The sequence below is a fragment of the Falco punctatus genome (genome assembly GCF_963210335.1).
Source record: "Falco punctatus genome assembly, chromosome: 7".
NCBI lineage: Eukaryota > Metazoa > Chordata > Aves > Falconiformes > Falconidae > Falco > Falco punctatus.
In genome coordinates, this window is record NC_137587.1 from 41,879,712 (window position 1) to 41,905,271 (window position 25,560).

The window sequence follows — 25,560 nt, forward strand, 5'->3', positions numbered from 1 at the left end:
GGGCTGGGCAGTTTTGGACTTGCATCTCCAGATTCCTTTCCTGTGAAAAGCGAGGAAGGAGCCCTGCTGCTCCCTCACAGTGGGAGTAGTTTAAGTCCTGCTTCAGCTGCATCTCTGTGAGGTCTTCCTTGCTCACCATGTCTCTGTTTTTTTATTATTTGTTTCTTGTAATTGAAAGCCTTGCCTTGGAAACTTTGCACCTTGCCTAAGCCATTTACCTCTGCTTTTTCTAGGGCCTTAGAATCATCCTTTAGTGTCAGAGAGGATTATGCTCCTGCTCCAGTAATCTCTGAGTTGCTGACAGGTGCTGGGACCTGCAGATAATTGTGGTTCCTGTGTTAGGGGTCAGAAGCACCAAAAAATGCTTGTTTCCGTTTACCTTACACTGGTGTCACGCAACACCTCAACTATACTGTCCTGGAACAGGTGAAAGAGGCTATATGTATAAATAGCAAAGTCAGTAATTTAATCCTGGGGAATGTGGATCCTGGAATGTTTTAATTAAAATGAGTTTGCAGTAAGTAGGTCCTGTTGTCTTTGAGGTTTAGGAACCATCCTTCCTGCACAGGTGGTTTGCTTTTAAATCCTTTTTGTCTCCACTTGTATGCATGAGAATGAAAAGGGTTGGGGGAGATCAGCTTCCCATGCAAACAGTGTCAAAGAGCGTTTGGGTTTTACGTTTATTGCCCTTATCCGTTTTCTCATGACTACAGAGTGCTTTCAGGGGACTGACCCCCAGGCAATGCTGTTTCCAGCACTGTCCCCACTAGCCTGATCGTTATATGGATTTGCTTTCCTGTGGCTCTGCTGACAGTTGCTGAGGCACAGAGCCTGCCCGTGTTGTTCCAAAAATAGTGAGACATGAGAACTTGGCAGAGGGACATGATTTTCTGTAACAAGCATCCTTCTGAGATAATAGCTAGCAGGGGTGCTATTGAAGCCAGTAGGGACTGGCCCAGGAACTCTAGGGCAGCATAATCATTGAACTGGTCCCATTTTACGAGGTCAGCCTGCTGTCCAGCATGCAGCTTTGCGCTCCCTTTACAAGCTGTGGGCTGATGTCATGCTCTCGACATGGAAGGGGAAGGTTTCTGCACGTCTCTGCTGGCTCTTGGAGCACTGAAACAGCTCTCCCAGGGTGAGGCTGGGCATCATGTCAGGGATCACCAAGGTGTTTAGAGAGATGACCCTGTATTTCACCTCCCTAGAAGTGTTAGAGCTAACCTGGAGCATAATTTCCAAGTGGGGGCCTACCAGCAAAAGTGGTGGGACTGAGCAGTGGCAGCTGGCTGGCTGCTCACCCACCTGTTGGTCCCCAGATGCCACAAGAGAGGTCTAGGTGCCCTTCTATGTCCAAGGGACATGTCCTCAGTCATGGTCCCTCCAGGGGATACCCAGCATCAGCCTGGTTGTCCGCCACCCCCTCCACTTGAGCTTGCCGTGGTGGCGGCGAGGAAGGCTGGAAGGGCAGCGGCAGCCTTCCCAGGCCTCTGGTTAGATGAACAAGTGTCCTAACACAGGCCTTGCAGCGTGCTGGTGGGTGGTGAGGAAGCAACAAGGCCTCTTTGGTGTTCTCCCTGAAAGGTGCTGAGAGGGAGCCCCTTGGGAGCAGGGAGGACAGCTTTGGTCATCACCCAGGCTCTAAACCCCCAGCCTTCCCCCTCTGGCATGTCGGCGAGGCAGGACTCCAGATGTGCATACACCCGACAGCTGAGTGTACTTCTTGGATGCTTTGCTGCAACCATTGAGACTTTTTCTGCTGTTCTTGAGCATTGAGACCATTTCTAGCCCCAAGCCGCTGTGCTGGAAGACCAGCGCATGCTTCAGTTTTGTTGCTGCCGGTCAAAATCAAGTGAAGATGTTGATGGGGACATCCTGGTTTTAGGCCTGGCGTTTTCCAAAAAGCTCGGTGCAGTCCAGCATGCCTTCTGGCCGTAAGCACAGGCACCCTGCTGGGGCTCGCTGCAGAGCCCTTCTGAAGTCAGGCATGGAGGAGCTTAGGTTGAGCTTGGGGCAGTGAGCTGGGCTTGCGGGGGGGCTGTTGGACAGGGAGGGGCAAGGGGATTTCTTCTCTCCGGTGTAGCTTCTGCGTGCAGCGTGTGTGCCACGGTGCCCTCGCATTGGCTGTGTGACCAGAGGGGCAGTCGGTTTCTGCCTTTCTGCTCCTGACCTGTCTAGCACCAAATAAAGGCAGACGGGTCAAAACTGTGTCTTTCTGTGGTTTTACGGTGTTGACATCCACCAAAACCCCATGACCTCTTTGCTGGCATGCTGGCCCAAGTTGCCACTAGACCAGATGTGTGAGGTCTCCAAAGCTGGTCTGAAAGGCTTGGCTTCCTCTGACGTGCATGGTAACACCTCGTGGTGGTCTCTTCATTGCAGGAACATGGGGTTGGGTGGGGTTTTTTTGTAGGCAGAGTGGTTTTGCTCACAGAAGATGAAACAAGGTCAGACTGACGTTTCTGATTTTATCTGTGAACTTTCCTGCGTGTCCATACTTAGGCTGAACATAGAGGTGATATGAGCTGAAGTGAAAACATGAACTTGAAGGCTTAGTTGCCATCATGGTGGCGTAGCTCTCGAGCATAACCTTCCCACCTCTGGTTGTTGAAAGGCTTTGGATACCTGCATTTTTATCAAGCTGAGAAAATGCCTGTCTCCATCTGCAGTGGCTTATGGGAGAGATTGTAACTTAGACAAATTACCAAGTTTAGTGCGGTGGTAGCTGAAGGAGATGCTGTTATCTATGGTTAGCCACAGTACTTGAAACTAATAAATTTCTTTGGCCTGAAAACCAAGGAATTTGCAGCATAAAAAGGGGTCAAAATGGCAGCAACTCTCAAGCAACCTGAGTGAGCAGGTGCCAGTCAGTATTGAGGAGGAGGGGTATTAAAAAAAAGGCAGTTGAAGCTCAGAGGAGAGGTAACTAGCTGAGGTGTGACCCAGTGGTGCTTTAGGTTTCGGTCTCTTTGAATGCGGGTTGCTTTCCAGGTGACGTCTAAGGTGAGAGGATGGATGTACAAAGCCCTCACAGCGAGCTGTTTCCAAGCGGCCTTTGGGTGTTTTGGTACCCTTAATTTTCCTGAAGGCCTTTGGCTGAACTTATGGAGGTCTCTAGCCTTCCCTGGCACAGTCTGAGGCCAGCAGATATTGCTTGCAGAGTTCATTATTTTTAAAAACAGGCCAGGGCTGTCTCAGGTTGCTCACTCCAGACTGAAAACACCATTTCCAGTAGCATTTTTTCTGAACTGAGGGCTGTAAAAAGAGCATGATCTCTACAGAACTGTTATTTTCTGAGACACTGTGATATCAGCAGACAGCTGAGGGGTGCAGATGTCCTATAAATCTTTGCTTAAATGGGTGATGTCTATAGCTTGATACATTCTAGTTTCTTGTTCCTCAATTTATTCCCATCTAAGTTCAGCCAGCCCTTTGCTTTTTGGCCTCCCAGGTGGGAAGGAGTGTTTATGTAGTTTTCTATGCCATTTTAAAGGTCTGGAGGGTAAAATTTAATTTTTTTTTCTTTCAATTTGTTTTGTTGTTGGGGTTTTTTTTTTGATATTTTGTTTTAACGGTGGCCAAGCTGGCTTTTTTTTTTAAATAATTATTTTTTTAAAATTGGGATTATACAAGCATTTTTTTTGTACATGATTTAATCGATTGACCTAGTGTCTGAGATATTTTTTTTTTCCCCCCTAGTTGGGGTTTTTGTTTTGTTTCTAATGGAACAGATAGAAACAAACAAAAGTGATAAAAATTATTCTTCTGCATGTATGTTGAACAGACCAGGTTGGGTGGGGCTTTGAGCAACCTGGTCTAGTGGAAGGTGTCCCTGCCCATGGCAGGGGACTTGGAACTGGGTGATCTTTAAGGTCCCTTCCAACCCAAACCATGCTACGATTCTGGTGAAAAGTTTCTAGTCAAAAGCTGAGCTAGTCATGTAGTCCTGCTGTGAATTAGACCGCCTTGAGGGGAGGGGTTGAGGAGGAAGGATGCACGTATGGTTCACTTGCATATCCCAAAGGATGCATTGTTCCAGAAAAATGAGTGAATTTGCGTGTTACAAGAACTCCCCAGCATGAGCTTGAAATTTCAGCCTCACAGTTAACAGGGGCAGAAAACTGGAGGATGTAGTTAGATTCGTGATTATTTTTTTTTTCAATTTTTTTTTTTTTTTCCCTGGAAACGGGGGGAACCCACAACTCCCATCAGCTCGTCCTGAGTTGTGGTTGTCCTTGTTCAGCTCTTCTGGAATGAGCTCAGCGTTAATACTGTGCTGTGCATGCATGCGCGCGGGAGGCAGCCTTTACCCCAAGGGACCCCGCAGAGTTTATTTATGCAAATGGCAAGAGCAAATTTGTTATTCTCCAGGCGATGTTTATGTACCTTGCTGCTGGGGTGTAGGAAAGCCTGCGTTATGGCCACTATCAGCAGTGTCAGGTAGCGGAGTGCAGTTGTGAGTGATAACTGCCCTGTTCCCGTAGCTGCGACAATGGCGCTGGTGGCTCTTTGTTAAAGTAGCTGAAAATGAGCCTGGTGTGGGGAAGTAACCTGTGCTTCTCACAAGCGTTCTCTCCAGCTGCCCAGACTGGAGCAGATGCCACATGTATCTCAAACCCTTTCTGAGTTTGCTTAATTTTCATAGGAACTTAATTTTCAGTTCACCCCTCCTTTTAGCTAAAAAAAAAAAAGAAAAAAAAAACCAACCAACAACCCCCAAACCCAAAACCAGCAGAAGAAACCTTCTCTTTCTCAACCTTTTGCATGTGGCACAGAGTGATCTCCCCTGTCTTGATAACCCCAGGGCTTATGTGCCATCTGTGGCATGCTCCTTTGCCGTGGCTTGATTTCTCCTAGGCAGAAGTGGTTTCTGCAGTGTACTGGTGTGTACTTCTGCAGTCACTGAAGCAGAGAGGTAAAACAGCTAATAAAGCACCAAAGATCACCTAGCAGATAGCTATAAAACCTGCTGCCTTTCTGCCATCGCCTTGCTGTCTGGGAGTCTTGGGCCACGGTGGGGAGTGGAGCAGCAGCAGGTCCCCTGGCAGTTGTTGCTGCAGCCGGGTTTAAGAAGCATCACCCTCATGTGCATGTAATTCCAGCTGAGCAAACATGGCGTGGAGGTGCTTCTCCTCTGCTTGATGTAGTTATTCTGATTTGAAATCAAAGGATCAAATCTTCACCTAGTGTCAGTCAGTGTCTTGCTCCATCGCAGCCAGGTGAGTGTTGCTGTGGCACTGTTCAGAAATTTTGGGCTGAGCCCATGCAGCTCTCGTGCACACATGTGCATGCAAAGGTCATTTCAGCCATCCCCTCTTGGTGAGCCCATTCGTATGACACCTGCAATCCTCTGGTTTTGAAGCACTGCCGTTGTATAACCCTCTGAACACCCTGTGCCCGCCTCTAAACCTTTTAAGTGGGAGCAGCAGCAATCTGCAAGGATGTGGCACTGCCTAGGTTGAAGGGCTGGGTATGGAGGGGAGGCATTTCAGAGCAGCATCTGAGTGTAGTTCATGGTTGTGTTACTCCTGCGAAGATAAATATTGAGAAACAAACGTCTTTATTATTCCTCCTTCGGGTTCTGTGCTTTGCAGTGCCTTGACCCAGATACAGATGGCCACTTGCACTGCTGGGGGCATTGGACATGTGGCTTTCCCAAGGCCCGTACTGACTTATTTGCATGCTCCCAGCAAGACCCGAGGCAGATTGCTTTGTGTGGGGGTTGTGGACCACGAAGGGAGAACAGGAACATTGGGAGTGCGCAGGGAGCCGGCCAGCTCTTGTAATAATTTGCTTGCAAGCTCTTAAGCCCTGCTACTCTTTTTTGGAAACAATACACTTTTTCTGGGAAGCAGTGACACAGCTGTCTCCAACAGAGATAATTTTGAGTCCCTGCCTTCTGCTCTGGAAAGAATAAACTGCCGATACAGTGAAAAAATACTGTTTTCTTGGGGAAGTCCTTTGGCTTGAGTGAAATCAGCTTGAGCCCAAAGCTGATTTTCTAAGAAGTTGTGTGCATGAATTATTTCCAAAAAGATAAAATGAAAACGTGCAAATTCCTGAATTCCTTAACCAGGCTGTTTTTTGTTTTGGGGTTGTTGTTGGTTGGTTGGGGGGGGTTGGGTTGTTTTTTGTTGTTTTTTTTTTTTTTTTGGGGGGGGGGGGAGGGGGGCGGCGACACTGCTCTAAACCACATTTAACCAAGTCTCTATATCCTCCAGATGTTGCCCTATATGCCACCTGTCAGCTGATGGGGAGGCTTGGATGCAGTTGCTGCTGGGATGTGTTCTTGGTGGGGCAGCTCAGATAGGGAAGGGAACTTTGCTATTATCATCTTCCATGTCTCCACATAGGAAATACTCGTCTTTCCCTATCTCTTCCCTCCAGGCTGCCTGAACCAGGGTGATGGTCCTGCCCTGCCCAATTTACTTAGCATGAAAGCCTGTGATCAGAGATAAGGCTCTCATCCTGTTCAGAGATCTTTGGTCTTGTGTGGGTTGCACATGGGCATCAGCTGTGACTTTTAACTAGAAGCAGGTAGAAGTTAGCCATCACACTGGCCTTCTTTGGGCATGGGGAGGGAAAGGATACTCTTTTAATAAAAAAAAAAAAAATCCAGGTTTTTTTTTTCCTGCAATGATGAAGAGGAGAGGTATGAGGATTCAAAGCATCTTGCTTGTAGAGCTGGTGGGGACAAAGGGCTAAAGTGACGTTTGAGTTAGTTTTCAGTGGGTGCTTGTGTTTGCAAGGGGCAGTGATCGCTTTGTAGATTGTCCCACCCAGCAGCTTTTGCTGTCCAGGACTCTTCTCAAGCCCAACCAAAACCCGCCAAGGCAACAAAATGAAGTGGGTATGTGTAGTTGCTGTCACGCACTGTCCTTAGGACATAGTATCCGCTTCCAATAGCCCCTGCCCTGCTAATCAGCAAATGAATAGGAATGGCAAATTGCAATTGAAACAAATAAATTGAAAAAAGAAACCCAAACATTTCTTTTGCACTGAAATTGCTAGGGCTAATCTCTAGATACAGGCCAGCCTTGAAATGAGCCCACCTGATCCCATGGGCTTTGTTTTCCTCCAAGTGTTTCTTTATAGTCTACAGGAACAATTGCTTCGTGGCTTTACGCATCTCGATCCCAGTCCAGAACTGGTGCAACGTGATTTCCTCATGTGGCTGCCACTGCTGCAAAGGCTTTCGCGTCACTGTTTCCTGTTGACTCAAATGCTCCTTTTCTTACTTTTGCTGACGTCAAACAGAGATAGCAGATCAGGGGAGACTTCTGAGCAGTGCAGCATAGAAAAATAGAAATGCGGCAATTTCAGCATTAAGCCCTGTCAAAAAACACTCCAGCTTCCAACTCTTCCTAATTCCTGCTCGTAGTCCCCAAGAAAGGAGGCACATAACTCTTAAGTTAGGTTCAATCTGCAAGTGCCTGAACTATCTGCTGGTTTAAGATTTCTTTTTCCTGGCCCTTTTTTAAGCTGTTTATTCACTCTTATCTTGCCTGCTGGAAATTGCCTTTTTTTTCCCCTCCATCATAAAATACCACTGTTTTATTTCTCAGTGATTCCTGGGAGAGAGGTTGGTCTTTATGGTTTGGCAAGCAAGTTTTAAGAGTGAAAATGGAAGACCTTGCCTGGTTCTTAGGTGCTGTTCCCCAAAGGGTGGTCCTTACTGCTGATTTTTCTGATACTTGTTGCCAGGCATGTAGCAGGCCAATGCACAAACACTGTATTATTGAGTTGGTTTACCTATCCTGCTCTTCTGTTCAGCAGCCCTGTGGGATTTCTAAGTGTTAGAAAGCTGCACAGACAATTAGCTGGACCTCTTTATAAAAAATAGTAAGTCTGAGTAGTCCAAAGTTCTGTATTTATGCTTGACCTGTGAAATGAGACTGTGGGTGGAGGTGATTTGATAGATGTTAACACTTGTGAACACATGCACAATACTTGCTAACTTTGAAGTTAGTCTGAAGCAAGAGCTGTTTGTAGCAAAAACCTGCTAATGCCATGACAGCAGTCATGTGAATTTAAAACTGGCTGTTTCAGTGCTCACTTGAACATTTAAGAAAGAAGTAGTATCTTCCTTTAAGCATCATACTACAGACAAGTACCTCCAAAAGTCTGAGAGGGGCTGTGAAGTTTTGCCTGCACTGGAGAAGCAGGACATGTATGTTTTAAGATAGGAAGACTTAACTTTGTTTCCTTGAAGCTCACCTCTGAGGAAAGAGTAAAAAAACACATGCATGTTCACCTGACTGTATGCATGTTTATACAAGCGTATGTATTACTTACATAAATACACACACACACATCCCTTGTCAGATTGCTGAAAAATTAAATTACATCCTGTTGGAGATCAGGCAAGAGGGATTTCTTTTTAAGTACGGGCTTGAAGAGATGCCTGGACAAGCTTGGCTAGATAAGCATGTGTCATGTGGAGAGATCAGTGAGGAAGGAGGTGGGAAAGAATAACAAGGAGATGGAAAAGGTGACCTGACTGGCAAGACAGAGGCGATGTCTGTGCTGCAGCTGGAGGAAGGGTTGCTGAACAGGTAGGCACAGCATAGCCCATCAGTTTAACCAACTGCAGCAAAGACGTGACGTTAGAGATCTGATGTGGGATGAAGAGCCAAGGTTGCTGGTGGGTTTGCATAGTTTCTGCTGCTCTGGCTTAGACTGCTGCCATAGCCGAGCCAGCTTGGATATCTTTCAGCAGCCTTATAATAAACAACGCTACATTGTTTCACTCTGCCTTTATGTGGACTGGAGATAGCACTTAACACACAGTCTTGGCGCTACATGCTGTAGTATTGGGAGATTGCTGGGAACACATCTATCTTAGCTTCTGGAAGGAGCTGTTGAGCAGAGCTCAGGACAGTGATGAGAAGCAAGCTGACACAAGCCGTTTGCTTTCCTGCTCATGTCTGGGGAGGAACGCAAGGATTCCTAGTTGCTTTTCTTCTGCTCTGTGCATCTCAAGATGTTAATACCAGTAGTCATTTCAAGCTGGCTGGCTGCCAGAAAGTGGAGTATAACAATGTTTATCCTCTTAAACTTAGAGAGGATTTAAAAGTAGCTTGTAGATAATTATCATCGGACCTGGGAAGGAGCTTGTGGGGAAAGAAGGACAAATAGTACCATTAAAAGGCTTGACTGGTCTCAACTGAATTGTTCCCCTGTTTTCCAGTTTGCTTGTTCCTGTTACTCAGAGGAAAACTGAAACAATCAGTACTGAATGTCCTGAAAGAATTACATGGGGACATTTTTGAACCAGACTGCAACAATTCTAGGGTTTAGTTTTGTGGCAGGTCACTGTGTCCTTCCTCCCACAATTAAGGGAGCACCCCTTCTGCATGCACTAAACCCATACCCAGACTGTTGGGCATGCAGCTTAAGCAAGGCCTCCATGTCTGTAGACTTTTGCAAAAGCCAGAACAAAGACACACACACACACCCCTCAGAGACCAGCAGCCATGATTAATGAGCTGAACTGCATCGAACAGGTTGCTTTTCTGCCCAGCAGAAACATTGGTTTGTACTTTGTCCTTACCAGTTCCTTCATCACCCAGAGATGTCTGCAGGTTAATTAGAGGAGTGCTGAAATTTGAGGGCCCAAAAAGGCAGCTGCCCTGCAAAGTGTATGGCAGGAAATCCCATTCTGGAAAACAATGCACATTCCCCAGAAAAAGTGTTGGGATACCCTTGAGACAACATCATCATGTGCCACTGTGGCAAAGCTGCAGTCTGTGAGATGTCTGGTTATGCACATTACGTTGTGGAGCATCTTTCCCCAGAGATCTGAGGTGTGTAGTAGAGAGCAGGTGACTTTTTGCAGATTTCTCTTGTGCCCACTCAGCTCAGAGTGCTGTTGAAGGGGTATCATCCTTACCGGTTCAGGAAACCCAACAGGAGCTGGTCAGTGAGGAGCACACACCTACTGATATGCCCAATCTGCATGTGAACAGGATTTAATTTAATGACTGGGGGAAAAATCTTTGGGAGGAGTGCAGGGCAAGGAGATACTAATGGATCTTCTTGGTATTGACTTAATCTTTCCTGAAAAAATCAGGGTGGTTTTTTCCCCCCAATGTCTCGTGGGTATTTAATCTGTTTTTGTTTGGGAGATAATAGTTGTACTTACATTTTTCTGAGCCTGACAGAGGAGATGATTAATGCTGTTCTTATCTGTTGTGTTTGTGTGTGTGTGAAGGATCGCCTGTTCTTTGTGATGGAGTTCGTAAATGGCGGGGACTTGATGTTCCATATTCAGAAGTCGCGTCGCTTCGATGAAGATCGGGCCCGGTTCTATGCTGCAGAAATTATTTCAGCCCTTATGTTTCTCCATGAAAGAGGCATCATTTATCGGTGAGCTCTGCATTCATTCCTTCTCTTGGTCTGAATCCCATGGCTGAGATGATAGCTTGCATTTTCTGCTTGAATAAATAACTGTCACTTGCTGCCCACCAGGAAAAAGTTGTCAGCTGGGGTAATAGTACCTCTGCTTTGCCACTGCACATTGTCCAAGGTGCACCAGCTTCCAGGAAGGAGTGAAATTTCTGGCTGCAGTATTGACTACAGGGAGGGTCTTCCTACGATGTCTGTGCAAGCACATAGAAGAACAGGTTTTCCTTCCAAGGCACAGTGGCTAGATTTTGCGTTAGTGTTAATTCATGCAGCTGGTTTATATCAGCCCCAAAACTGCCCCTTGCCTGCACCTCAGGTGCCTGTGTGGCTGCTGACCGACAGAAGCCTCTGCTGTGGGTCTGCTCTGTGCCGTAGAGCACATGTCAAACTGATAACAAAGGGGCAGGCACTAAGTGAAACCTTCCTGGGTTTTCTGGGAGGTAAATGCAAGGAGCTGTTGCTCTTGCCACTGTGTGCCTTGATATTTAAAGGCTAATATGTGCTGGTTACACCAAAGCCTCCTTGTTTCCCTGCATTAGCTACAGGCCTGTGTTTTAAACCCTATCTGTTTGACATACCTACCCAATGCCACTCAGCTCAGCCACTAAAAGTCTTTTCAGTTCCTGCCATGATCCTACAGCAGGAGTTTTTCCTTCCTGCCCATGTTGGGCATCTTTGTGTTTGCGGCAGGATCAGAGCGTCAGTGCCTCCCTGCGTCAGCCTCCGCTCCCAGGTCTTAAGGCTGTTCTCAGGAAGCTATTTCCCATATGCAGCTCTCTTTTTATTTCTTCTGTATTATTATTCTGTACTCAGGGGCGTAGTTTGAATATATTTTTTCCCCTTCTGTACTGTCAAAGTGCTCCCATATCAGCTGAAGCATCAAGGCATATACCAGCCAGCATGGATCAGACAGCCAGTCTGCTTTGCAGAGGTCTCCCTGGCCAAGACGACCATTTGACCAGCATCTTCCCATGTATACCAGGGGCAGAGCAAGACCTCTTCTGGGGTGAAACAGGACAGATGAGCAGGGAGATGTTGGCACTGAGACAGTCTGGTTATGCAGAAAGATTTCTTTTTGACATGCTTTGCAGAACACTTCTGGCATCCTCTTGCCCAGAGCACTGGAAAGGAGGAACAGTCAGTTGTTTTCTTTGGAATACTGTTACTTGGGTTCCAACAGCAAAGCATGCATATTTGGGTATGGTCTGCAGCAGCCCTGCTCAGTCCTACTTCTGGTATGCCAGCACTGCAAAGAATAATGTCAACTCTCTCATTTTGCTGCTTGGTTACAGTTGTACAGCTGGGACCCACAACTGGATCCAGGATGAGACCAGTTCCAACCCAGTCACACTCTGTTAGTGCCGTTTCAGACTGTGGGTTGGGCCAAATGCCACTTGGTTTGGGGCTTTGCATGGTTTAACGCAGGCAGTGCAGTCCTGTGTTTAGTAGTGCATCCTTCTATATCAGATAAACCCAGGTTTGAACACACTAAAACCAGAATAAGTGAGGACTAAAGTTGCCAAAGAGCCAGAGGCTGGGTGGGGGACTCTTTCCTATCTTGATGGTGAGATGATAGGATAAATCAAGTAAAAGCCACTTCTCTTTCTCTTCCTAGCTTGAGCTCCAGTAAGAAATAGATGGTCAGGTGAGGACAGAGAATGTTAAATTATTTTTAAGTATGAGATCATATGATACATGTGGTACGGTGAAATAGAGAAGGAGTGTCATTTTAATATTCTCGGGGACCCGAGAGTATGAAAATTACTAGCAATATATATCATATGTATCAAGCTTCTAAAGCAAGGTGATTGTCTGCATAGACTAGCAAATCTACTTATTCTACAGCTGGATTTCAGTCTAGAATCATAGAATCTTAGAATCACTTAGGCTGGAAAAGGCATTTAAGATCATCAAGTCAACTGTAAGTCTAATTCCTCCCTTGTGAATAATGCCAGCCACTGAAGAGAGACCCTGCCAGATAATTACGCAAATGACATTATCCTTAAAATAGTGACATCCAGTAGTTATTGTCAATCATTCAGCAGCAAAACTGCGTCTGTGCATAATGTAATGCTACTGTGCTTGCAGCCTGCCCTGTCCCCTCCTGCCTGCTGCCTGTCACAGGGCAGGGGTAATCCATCCCTTTGGATTCTGGCACTCTCCAAGTGCTGCCGTAATGCGTGATAGAAACTGGAGGAGTAACTGAAAAGCTCCTTGAACAACTGCACAGGCTTTGATCTTGTTGAGAAACTGGTTGAGCCATGGAGTCAGGTAGCTTCAGCTGCATGGGGTAGATTTGCAGGAGGGTGACGTTTTTACAAAAACTTAGTCAGGGTGATTCCATTCTGGAAGATGTAAGAGGAGAGCTGCTGGCTGCAGCTGTACTGAACTGAGGTTGCTTCTGTTGGGTCATGAGCACCAGGCTCCTGGAGGGAGTCTGCAGGATGGTAGGAGATACTTGGAAGGGAACCACTGCACTTGTGTAGGAGAGTTTGGAGATTTTATGATCAGAATGAGAGTGCTTGCTTAGGAAGCTGGGAGCAGCAGGGAGAGACACCAGGAAAAGCCTGACCAGAAAGTGTTTTGCCACAGGCTTGTCAATGTGCCGCTTCTTTCTGGATTCCCAGGGTCAACAGAGTAAGAGAGTTGCTGGCCTAAAATACCTTGGGTCATTTATTTTTATTGTGGGTTAAACTTAAACATAATACTACGTGTTTTTCCTTGCCCCCTTCAAGATTAAGCAGTTCACGAGAGAGTCTGCATTTACCAACACAATGAGTATTCTCCTGGTAAGTCAAGTTGGTTTTGCCACAGGTGCTGCCAAAAGCTGGGTCTTCTCTCCTTTGAAATGCCAGAGAGGCTTGAGAGCCAGCACTGATAGTTCATCAAGAAGGAGCTGAAATGTGTCACTTTGGTGTGAGGTGACAATGCTGGTAATGGCTAAAATCAGGCATTTGGTTGATTCCTTTTTCAGCCACACATATGCAGTTTGAAATAGCCATAGTGAAGTGTTTCTTCAAGTGCTTCTGTGAGCCTGTGAGAATGGAGTTCCTGGGGCAGATGGTGTATTTTGGTTATATGCGACTTTTTAACGTTAAAACCAGGCTTACTGCTGGATTGGTGCTCTCATAGGATGGTTTTCATGATGCAACTAAAATGTTCAGTGAGTTTGCTCCTTACTTTGAGGAAACTGCTTTTTGTTACTAATCCCTGACCAAAATAGAAGTCCCATAAATGTAGGTATGTGTATTTGGGGCTTTCTAAAAGAGCTTTCAGTTTCACGGTTTTTTTTTTTTTTTTTCATTTGCAACACTGCAAAGGAGACATGGCTTTCTGACCTTATTGAGGAAACATCTCTCTTTCCCTAAGCTGAGGTTTAGCTGTCAATACAGCAACGCCTATTCATAGTTGCTTCCTGAAAAAAATGGCAACAAGTACAGTGTGGTTCCTTATCCCATCATACAGAGGAATTAATCCAGCCGTGAAAACAAGCTTTTCAACATGTCACATCATAGCGTATTGTGCACTCCTAACCACAGAGGAATAGGACAAGGACGTATTTAGGATCAGCTCATGCTGGATGTTGCCAGGAAAAGGTTAGGCAGTAATCAAGGCTATTGTAGATAAAATCTTTGCTCACAGGGCAGTATCTTGCACAGCTGCTTTCTTCAAGCTTACTTCTAAAGGAAAACAGTGCTGGGTCCTGTTGCAGGTAGGTAGGTTGGTGTGCGATTTTTATCTAAAGACTGTTAGGTGCTATTTTTCTTGAGGCAGCACTTCCCAGCTTTCACTTTCCAGTTCAGCAGTTCCCAGGGTTGGCTTCTGTATGTGCTGGAAACAAAACAAAACAAAACAGCAGGCACACCTGAGCAGTGGCTTACTCAATGCAAGTGAGCTAGTCCGCTCATAAGTATTCTAAAGACCAAAAAGGTAGTAAATGATCATAAGAGTTTATTTTAAAAGCAGGACTTTTCCTTCCATGTAGCATTACTGTAAGAATGGCTGGTCTGGTCTGCTCCCCTCAAAGTCAAACCTTTGCATAGGTTGATGTACAGCTTTGCTAGTGGAAGGGTCCAGTTGCGAAGGTCACCTACATGGTGTCCCACAACAGAGGCATCATACCTGTGTATTGAGGTCAGATGCATATGTTTTCTTTAGTTGTTGTAGGCTTGGTGGTTTGGTTTTCTCTGCAGGAGGGGGCTGAGGGGTTTGCCCTGCAGACTTTTTCAGTTCCAGAAAGATAATGGCCTTTTACAGGCAACATGAAGCAATCAACCCAACCTAATGGCATGGTCTTGTTTTTTATGACAAATGTGTCTCACTGGTAGGATGCATGGGCTGAGATGGTCACTTTTCAGAACATGTCGCTGCTACCTGCAGAGGCGATACAACATGCAGTATATATGGTGACATACCTGAACTATATCTGGAAGCAGAGACAGAGTGTCACCTTTGCACCCTGCACTTTAATGCTGGTTTTGCCAGCCCTAGATATGGAGTTGGATAGCAGAGCCACCTGCGTGCCCCAGCTCACTGCTTGGCACGGCACAGTGGCAGATACATCGTTAAGGGTATAGGTAGTATAGCATGTAGGTCATGTAGCTGACCAAGAGCCAGAGGAGCCAAAAGGCTGGGCTACAGACCTTGAGAGGACTAGCTGTTGGCTGGCTGAAGAAAAACCTTGTTTTTATCCTGAGGGCTCATGCTAGTTAGCTTATTCCACTGCCTTTGTGTCTGTATTGCTATTTCTAATGGCCCTTCTAGAGATGCGAAGGGTCTGCATGTGCTCCATCCTGGCTCTGAATGTGGGATGGTGTGCACAGAGTCCCTATGCTTTGATGTGGCACCAGCCACCATTAAGTTGGTCCCCCGTGACTTGATTGTGTTTAATAGGATGCGTGGTCCCTTTGGAAGGCATAAGATAATTATACAGCTATCCAGATGAGAACATGGTCTTGCCTTGAGGCTGAATACTAGCTCTTGGGGAAGGTAAGAGAGGCTTACTAACAGGAATTCTTTTACTTTCCTGTGTGTTACCAGAAAGCATCATGTTCATGTGTGTGGTACTCCTTATGACAGGGAAAAGCTCTGTCTCCTCTGGGATCTGGAAAGATTGCTGTATAGTGGCCAGGTCTCTGAAATTATCACCTTTCCCTAGTGTAGGAGACCCGTCAGGTCTGCAGCTGTGCGTCTCATGACTGTCGGCTTTTATAGGGAATGAGTTTTTTGCAACAGGTTAATTCCCTGCCAATTCAAACAATAAGCCTGTGACACTTGAAGGAAGGTTTACATAAGCCTTTTACGGAGACCAGTTTTGCTGGAAAGACTCCTATTAACTGAAACAACACTAAAGTTTCTTTCAGCAAAATCAATTAAAAATTACATGCTGAAAACAGAAGCTGAATGCCTTTCCTAATTACATACAGCCACTGTTAACAGAGCAACTCTTATTAATGTGCTGTTTTGCTTTTTCCATGGGTCAAGACATTGTAGACAAGGGATTCCTCATGTTCTCTCTCTGTTGTTTTTTCGGGGGGAGTTTTTGGCAGCTGGTGACTTTGTTTATTCTCATCTCATGCCCTTTCTGACATCTGGAACCAGATCTTGTTTCCCCTGAAGTCAAGGGCCTTTCCCCAGGGAGGTAAATTAGCAGTCAAACTGGATCTGTGACTGATACCAGCAGTGCCCTGCAAGGCAAACGGGCTGGCTGGGGGCCTAGCCAGGGATTACCATTGGTTTGCTCAGGTGCTATGCATAGCTTTGTTTTTTTTGCAAATAAGGATAAATCTTTTGTTTAATGAGGTGTTTTTAAGCTTTTCCGAAAGTTTTTGCTTGTGGTACAGTAGATGCATCTGTAGGCAGTGTGCTGTGTTTGATGCCTCCCTCTTCCCCAGCCTGAGTCAGCTGCACGTGGGCAGAGGCATGTTGTTTGCATTGAGAGGAGGTGGTGGGACAGAGCTCAGCCAGTGTCCAGGGGGCTGTGACCCCGGCTCCATTGAGGGCCACAACCTCAGCTGTGGGATCTGGTCCCTGTCGCTTCCAGGAGAGCTCCTAGACTTGGTGCTTTGCTAGATTGGGGCCCTGAGGATGAGAGTAGATGTATGTAAGCAGAACAACATGAAGGGTGTGCTGCATTATGAGAACAGTGGAAATAATGAAATATAAGCAGATTTTACAGTGAACGAGTCAAGCAAATCAGCTAAAAGCAGTGAATTGGCACAGAATAGCATACCAACAGCCCCGTCCCTGCAACAACTGCTTAGTGCAGCAGAGAAATTTTCATGCCGGAGTCTGGAAATACTTCGTTCAGCTTTAGGAAATATAAAGGAATGTCTTTTAGGGTCAAGAGTGTAGTAATGTCTGTGGCTATCTTATCTGACAGTCAACAGCTCATGTAGACTGATCTGTGCTTCTAGACAGCATGTCTTCCACATTGTTTTCCACTCAAACGTGGTTGCTGCCTGCTTGCAAGCTGGGCTCTTTCACAGCCTCTGGCAGGCAGTGTTTAAAGCGTTGTTTCTCTGCACTTGATCAAACGGAAAGTGCAGAGAAAAAACCTCAGCCTCTCACGTTTCCATGTCATGTTTAATCAGTCACTGTGCGGGACAGTTTAGTCCTGATTTACAGTTATGCTTACGAAGAGAAGTCCTGTTTTGAGATCCACATATCAGATCTCTGTGCCCCATTGACTCTACTGTATATAGTCTGTGAACTTCAATGCAACTTTCCACATGACTAAGGACTACTGAATAGCCTACAGAAGTTATTGGCTCTGCTAGTGTCTACTTTTCCTTTACGGTTATTTAAAGGGACTGATCTGAAACCTGCAAACCCTGCACATAACGAGTTTGTATAAATCATTAAAACCCAGAGCTCGAAGGGGTTTCAAGAGTTTGTCTAGTTCATCCACCTGCCCCAAGGCTGAAAAACCTTTACCTAAATCTCTTGTACTTTCACTCTTCTCCTTTGGGGTAGTTGTTAACATTTGCGTGTAATAACTTGTGTACTACGCTTACAGGCACTGACTCATTTACTGAATGTTTGAAATGAGTGAACGGTGTTAGTTGGGAATTCTGGTACTAGTACGATAAAAAAAAAAAAGCAATATTGCTCACATGTGGAGAGGGTAAGTGATTAGATGTGACTTGTGTTCTGTCATTCTTTTTTGTGACAAATACATCCTTATGAAGGCATTTCACAATTAAAAAGCACACAGATGTAATTTAAGGAATACCTACATGTAACGATTACAGACAGGTTCTTAAAGAAAGGAGCCCAGAATTAGACTCAGTCTTTATTAAGTCCCAGAGCACCTGGGAATATTTAGGTTAGAATTTCTGAAACCAAGGCACTTTTTTCTACAAAAAGACTGTTCTTCTTGCCCTCTTCATTCCTTTTTAAAGGTGTGAAGGTCATGAGAAGGAGCAAAAATAAAAATCGGAATAAATTTTAAGATGTTATGTCAAATTTATTTTTTAAAACTGCCCTGAAATATTATTGCTACCTTTTTAGCCAGAACTGCTTACCTGACTTTTAACATGTTCCCTGATATCAAGGGCATTCAGACCTATGATTTTAAGGACCTAATTTTGAAAACTTTTTCTCTGACATCTCCAGAATTGCCCAGCATTAATCCAATCATTTTATACATCTTTGTACCCACCTTGAATTGAGAGAGCTTTCAATATTAATGTCAGAGAAGATGACCCCTGAGTTAGCATTAGGGAGGCTGATATATATAGCTGTGGAAAAGGTCTCTGTCAACCTTAATAAATGTTTTGTGCAATTTTTTAAAACAAAGATTATGCCAAAGAATGCTGTTGCATCTGCTCCCTCCAACTTGCTGAAATGGAAGATTTCTTGCAACATGACAAGTTGTAGTGGGTGAAGCTACTATATATGTAAGGGAGACAATGAGAAAAATCAGTATTGTTGACATACTTGGCCTGCAGCAGCTGCCATAGCTATCCAGGGATAATTTGTCTTACTCTTTTAGCTGTAGCAAGATCAGTGCCTGGAGTTTCCTTTGTCAATAATCTCAATGTTTAGATCTTGGTCTTTATGTCAGTGAGCATGTAGGTACTCTGGTTTTATGCAGAGTAATTTTGTAAAGTCACCCAGCAATTTTTAATATCAATGGTGCGTCACTGTAACACCTTGTCTTTAGCTCCTAGTTCAAAGTCATCAGCTGCCTGTGATGATACAGAAATTAAAAATGATAACACAGTAGAAAATCTCAACTATTACATGGCAACACTGCAGTAGTAGTTGTCTGGTTTAGAATTCAGAATTTCCATGGGAGAAAACTCCTATCTTCTGCCAGCGGTACCCTGGGCAGGACGGCAGGCACAGCTTTGCTTCTGCCCTCTGTGTGCCAGCCGAGCTGCTTGTAGTTAGCTGCTGCTGCGGGCCAGGCTGCAGATTGCGAAGCCTGTTCCCATGGAGCAAGGGGAAAGCATTGCTCATCATTTGGCCTCTGAGTCATAACACCTTTGCTGTTAATAGGATCGAGAACCTCCCCTTTTATGAGGTGGTGCCTAAAGGCACAATTTAGTCTCAGAATTGTATTACCCTGATTATTATTCCGCTAAAGCAGGTGGCGGTATTCCAGCTGACAACAATGGAAGTGGGAGCAAGCCTTCAAGTCTCAACTGTGTACAAGGTGTGATATATTCCAAACCACAGAGATCCTCCATGCTCTGAGCTGATTGCTTTTGAATCAATTAAAGTTTCACAAGCACGATTTATTATTAACATCTAGAGCTGCTTTCACAAATCTCTCAGCAGCATAGTAGAGAAGTGCTTATGAATCAGGAAAATTCCTTCCAGCTAGGAGAGGTTATTTGCTAGCTAAATCTCTGATCCAGTCATAACTGCCATAGCAAAGTCCATCAAATAAGCATATGAACGTTTGCATCTAAAAAATTTCTGATCTATGCCGTTTCAGGGAAGGCAGCAGTGTCATGGTGCCTCGCCAAAGTGGGTCATAGCTTCTTTCTTTGTGTTGGAAAAGGAAGGGGGCTGGAGGAGGGAGGGGGCGGGGGGGAGAGGAGTTGAAAAAAGCAGGGTTAGCTGTGCAAAGTAGCAGGGGGAGATTATTCCATGTGCAAAAACCTGTGTGGTAGAAGTAGTGGTTAGGAAGCGATCCCTTCAGACTCTTCGTGGGCTTTCAAATGAACCTGCATGTGCTATCGTAGCGAGGCTGCAGCACGTTTCAGCATGCAGGCTCCGTGGCACCCGTGTTACAGTCCAAGCTGATGTGTGACATTTAGTATGTGGGCTTCGGGTTTTCTCTTCCCTTCTCTGGGTCTGGTTACGTTCCTTGTGACATTTACCTATGTATGAAAATGGAGCAGTGTCCCGGTGGCCTTATTGACTTGTACCTAAAAGCCGAATTAGAGTGCTTGATATTTCTGGTTGTCAGTATCTCTTGACTGTAAGTTGAGGAATTCTATGCTTATCAATGTTTTGAGGATTTTGACACAATCTTATCAAGTTAATGTAGCCTTTGCCATTGCCTCCACCTTCTCTTAATTTTTATTTCTTTTCCTTTGTAACCATTCTTCCTAGCTGGAGCTCCCCATTTCAGTATTTCTCATATCACTGGTTCAAAACCTGGTGCCCGAACAGCGGCTTTACAGCCAGAATTTCTACCTTCAACCGCTGTTGAGCACAGAAGGGAGCAAAAATCTTGGCAGCTGGCTCCTGCTTCTTGCTTGTCTGCCCAGCCTTGATAAATGAGAAAGCCAAGGAACTGCTCTGACTCTTGCCAGCTGGCCAAGCTCCCAAAGAGACAGTCCACCCACCCCACACAAAGGTCAGAGCGCAGCCCTGCCCGGCCGCTCTACCCTTGCCGGAGCATGGAGCAAGAGCTGGTCCTGCCAGCCCTGCTCCTGCTGGGGTCTCTCTGGGACCAGGGCCAGCTCCCGCGGGAAGGTTACAGCTCTCGGTCTCTCTGTGCTGCCTGCGATGCCGCAAACGAGTGGTAGATTCAGCCAGCCCAGCTCACGCCTTGAACTGCTGAGTTAATTGCAAAATTGTGATGGCTGGTAGGTGGCAGTCAGCTGGTGGTAGGTTTGAGATGGGCCTAGTGTAACTCATACCTGAAGTCACAATTTTTCCCCCTATACCTACACAAAGAGAAAATGCCCAAATAAGCCTTTATTGCCCCATATCTGTTAAATAGATAGCTTTTATTTGTGACTGAGCCACTTGAAACATGCTTTCCTGTCTGCTTTCAGAAAGGCAATACTAACCTGTGCTGCTTCTTGGAAATTATGATGTTTTGGAAAGGAGTCAGCTTTTCAGGAAAGCGAGACCAGCATTTGAACCTTTAAAGCCACGAGATGTCTGTGGCTCGAGTGGGCCGGCATCTGATTCATGAGTGGAGAGTCTGTGTTGCGCATCCCCCTATACTCTTTTGATCTAGCAAAATTGCCCTGCTCACTCAGATCAGTGACTCCTGTGACAGGGATAGCCCCCGGTATTTTGTGCGATAAACATCATGGAAAACTGTCTTGCACCCTGCTCTGTTTATGGCACCTCATCATCTCCAGTCACAGCTGCCTTCGGGGTCCTTCAGGGCTGACAGCTTTCCCCCAGGTCACAGGGCAGTCAGGAGAGGTTTCTGCCAGAGCTGTTGGATGCTGCTTCCCAGCATCAGCTGGTGACGTTTCTGGGTCCCTGCTGGCCAGGAAGCAAGACAGCAAATTCCAACTATTGCGTGAACCAGTAAGCCGACACTGGACTAGGGACATGTGAAAGGGAAGGGATGATAAGTGACAGTTTCTGCAGCCTAGCTGTTATCTCTGCATGAGTTCAGTGTGACATGGAGTATCAGGTATCTCCACGTTCTGTCACATCTAGGACAGGTTAATTGAAGTCATTGTTTGACTGACTGAGAGCCTTCCCTACTTTCTCTTTGCTTTCTTACAACCAGATTTGTGCTGAAACTCTCCACCTCTTCTCCAGGGAAGCTCCTAATATTTCCAAGTCTTTGCTCTGCTTGTGACTTCCTCGAGACCATGCTGTGGTTTGGGGTGGTTCAAGCTCTCCTGTTCCCTGGGGGATGCATCCAGGTAGAAGATGGCTGTCCTTCAGCAGGGTTGGCTTGTAGATGTGAACACATAATTCCCGTAGGCTCCTGATCCATAATTCCCTGAAGCCCACACCAAGTACATAAGAATGCCTGTAGCCACTGGGTATAACGCAGGCATCACTTTTCCTCGGCCTGTGTTGGCAGGGCCGTTTGCAGCACTGGCCAAGTGAGTGGCTGCGTCCCAGGCACTGTTATGTAAGGAAGAATTTCAACATTAATTATGTGTCTTGGCTTTAGGTTTCATTCTGTCTCTCTGGACACCAGAAGTAGTCTCAGAAGATTCAGTGTGGCTTCTGCAAACAAAACAAACTTTATTTTCCAGGCTTTGGGCTCTACTGCTTTCTCCTGGAGCATCCGCTCCTTTGGGACATTTTCCCTTTGTTTCCCCGCCACCGAGAAGGAACAGCAGTTTTCTGGAGATGCTGCTGAGCATAGCTAACATGCTAACATATTTGTGCTGCAGCAAGGCTGGCACTTTCAGTCAGACAGATTAAAAAGGAGAACTTAAGCTTTCCCTTTGCTCTCAGCCACCTTCCTCGTTCTGAAGGGCCGGAGGAGGGAGGGAGGGATGGACTCTAGGCGCTGCTGCCGGCCGGGCTGCAGAGGTGGTCTGGGGCAGAAGTGTGGGCTGGGGAGAGGTGGCTGTGGGCTGTGCGGATCATGTTCTCGCCCTAATGGCTTTCCACCCCCTCATCCTACTGCGGCTGAAGTCATTAATGCTCGTTAAGCCAGGATGGAAACAAACCCAAACAAGAAGAGTCTACAAAATAATTCTGTTACTCCAGACTGGTTTGTTTTTTTTTCTTGTTGGGTTGTTGGTTGGTTGTTTTTTTTCCAATGAAGCAATTAGTCTCCTGTCATCCCATTTTTAGCCAGACTGGAAACAATCAGCAGGACAATAGTGAATTCCCCTCCTGGCGAGGCAGTCATGGGATCTGCTCCCGGATGGGAAAGGTGAGGCGCCTTCCTTCGACTGTCCTGGGGGGAAGAATCTCCCTCACCAATTCCCGTGGGCCTTGCTGAGAGCCCTGGTTTGCGCAGCCCTTCCTGGTGAGTCACAGCCTCTGGCTCCTCTGAGCCCTCTGGACCGTTGCATTTTCTCTCAGCCCGCTGCAGGGTTAACCCTTCTGTGGTTTCACCCAGGTGCTCTCATGCGTGTACGACCCATCCCACTCGCTGGCTGATGATGTAGATTGTGGGTGCCAGAAAGTCATGAAGTAATCTGTGGTTTAGACCAACAACAGGCTAGTACAGAACTCACGCAGAGGAGGGGAAGATTTTTCCAGTCTTGCTCATCTGAGTGATACTTGATCTTAGGAACGGCTGTGTAAGGGGACAGCGCTTCAGAGCAGGGTGCTGTGTGGTGTGAGCAAATGTACTGGAGTTTGGCAAAAAGCAGGGGGTGCAATAGGGGGGACAGGAGCCAGATGAAGTCCTGTGGTAGCACCACAGAAAGCCACGATGCAGCTCGGCCAGAGTGACCCAGGAAACCTCTCAAATCCTATAACTGCTTGTGACATGGGTTATGTGAAATGCTGTCCTCTGCCAAGGGCAGAGCCTGCAGCCGTGTCATGCTCAGGCCCTTCTTTTTGCTGCTGAGTTTGGTGGTAGCACGTGGGGAAGCGCTGGATTCCCCCTCTTATCACTGCACCTCCATGCAAGGGCACCGTGCCTACCTGGCACCAGCATCCTCACTGCCCCAGAAAGCACAGATGGGACAGGGCATGGAAGGGCAGGGTCAGGTAGGAAAGTAAAGTGGCCATGCTGCCGGAGGAGTAGGCAGAAATGACCAGAGAGAGGGACCTTGCTGTCTTCAGCTTCTAAAAAGCAGCCCTGATGACACCTTAGTGACTGGCCAGTGCAAAAAGCAAACACTTTCCTTTAAAGATGCAGGAAGACGCTAAGCCTGAATCTGTGTTCTGTCTGGGCTTTGCGCATGAGGTAAAAGCCACAGGGCTGACTAGCAAGGTGCCAGAAAAAGCTCCAGCTGCCCAGGGCAACCAAGGACAAAAGAGAGCTCTGCTTGCTGGGCTTCTGGGTTTAGCAGCAAGTCACCGCGTCTTTGAGTAACGCGTCACTAGTGCTGGAGCTCTGACGTCAGTGCTGTGAAGGTGCCGTGTGGGCACCACAGCCGTCGGGCTGTGGAGTGCTTCATCTCGAGGTACAGAGCTGGAGTGGTGAAGCACTTGGTGAAGAAATCTGCCATACAGGCTCGTCTGGGGATGCACAGTGGGAAGTGTTTCTGCCTGATCCCTGAAACTTGGATTAGCTCTGGGGCAGAGCCTCCTGCATCCAAACTTCATACTGGGTGTCAGCTGCACCCACTCCGTGTCTGGGCAGAGCCCCTCTGGGAGAATGCTTTGCTTGCTCTGGGGGAATGAAAGGCTGTTGATAAGGGTTGTCATCTTGTTGAGCGTTTTCTGTTTTGAGTCATTCCAGTCATGGTGAGGGTTGCTGGCAGTGCCAGGAGTGACAGCGAGCACTTAGTTGGGGACAGCAAACCAAACGCCCAAGGGTTGAGTTCCAGGTAGCAGGTGTGGCTGTGGAGACACAGGCATGTGCAATGGAAATGCAGAGATTCAAAACCAATAGTACAAAATTAAGGAATTGACTCAAGGGGAAGCAAGCTGGGTTTGGATTTGTATCACTGTGGTGCTTCCCATGTCACCACACAGACAACGTGAGGTGTGAAGCGAAAGTAGCACTGTGTTTAAAAGTTGATTCCCAACGCACATGGATGTGATCTTGATGTGAAAGTGGCTGCTATGTCATGGTGTGGTGGCTTTCCTGTTACAGTCTGGCACAAAGTATGTTGCAGCACCCACACCACCATCCCACACACAGCGTTCTCTGCTCTTAACCCTACCGTGAAATCATTTCTCATGCAAAATCATGAAGAGATTTGCAAACCATTTGTAAAGTAAAGCACTGTGAAGTCTGCTTGAGAACAGAAGCTGGGGACACGTAAACACACATGCAGAGAGGACAGGGGTCATCTATTGCTCCTTGTCTGGGTAGCCTGTCTAGAACAGTTCCAGGAATTCATTAGCTTTAATGTATCTTTTGTGGGTGATGCATTTCAGCCTGTTAAAATAATTCACTTTTTGTTCCTTTTTCTCAGGGCAGTAAAGGGTCATCCTGCTTTCCCTAAGCCTCTATGGTCTTCCATTAGTCCTTGATCAATGATTTATTCATGGGGAGAGTATTTGAAAACAGCAGTCCAGCCTGAGCATAGCGGCACTCGACTGTGTAGATAGATGAGTTTGAAGTACTTGATGATTGAACCCACTGGAATTGTCAATAACATTAACAACTGCTTTCCTGCCACAAAATAAAAATACAGCTTTGAGGTAGAATGTGCTACACTTTGATGAGAACATGAGCTAAAAACCAATGCACGTTAGATGCCACCTGGGTGTACCTTTAGCAAGCAGACAAGGAGTTTTTTGAAAAACATCTTTCCTTCAAGTTGACTAACTTGTATTGTGATAGAAAATTGGTATTGTTGTGCAATTCTGGCCTGTGTAAACAGGAGAGGTTTAGATACAAAATCTTTAATTCTGAGTTTTGATCTGGTGTGGTGCCATCACGCCTCTCAGCAAAGATTTCTGTCTGGTTTGCCTGTTGTTTCTTGTCTCCCTAGATTAGAAATAAGTTTCAGTGAGGATTTGTGGTGTCGTCTTCCTGCAGAAAGGGATTTATAATCAAGACACTCAAGCATATAGTCAAGGCCTGTGTAAGCAAGAGGGACCTGACAGCTTCAGACCTTCCCCACTTAAAACAGTAAAATCCTGTAGTCTGTAGTGTTGGCCTGAAAAAGACTGAGATAATAACAGTTGTCACAGGTACCTTCCCGTAAGCAAGGCATCCTGGTCCTGGAAAGAAGAGTGAGCACACAGAGTCACAGCATGAATTGACTCTGAGTCAGCCAACCGAAAGGCACATGCTGCGCATGGGTAACATCCCCAAATTCCCATCTTAGCTGGAGCTTGCTGGATGCTAGTGTTAGTCATTATTCCCATTCCTCTCCTAAAAATACCCCTTGTGCTTCCCTT

The 25,560-nt window shown here is 46.2% G+C and overlaps 1 protein-coding gene across 1 annotated transcript in view; it reads left to right on the plus strand.

Moving 5' to 3' along the window:
* The window catches only part of PRKCH (protein kinase C eta), a 125,740-nt gene that overhangs the window by 67,042 nt on the left and 33,138 nt on the right, over nt 1-25,560 (plus strand). The window contains exon 10 of the mRNA XM_080394894.1: nt 10,214-10,368. Within this exon, the coding sequence (XP_080251020.1) occupies nt 10,214-10,368 (155 nt within the window). The remainder of the gene's footprint in view (nt 1-10,213; nt 10,369-25,560) is intronic.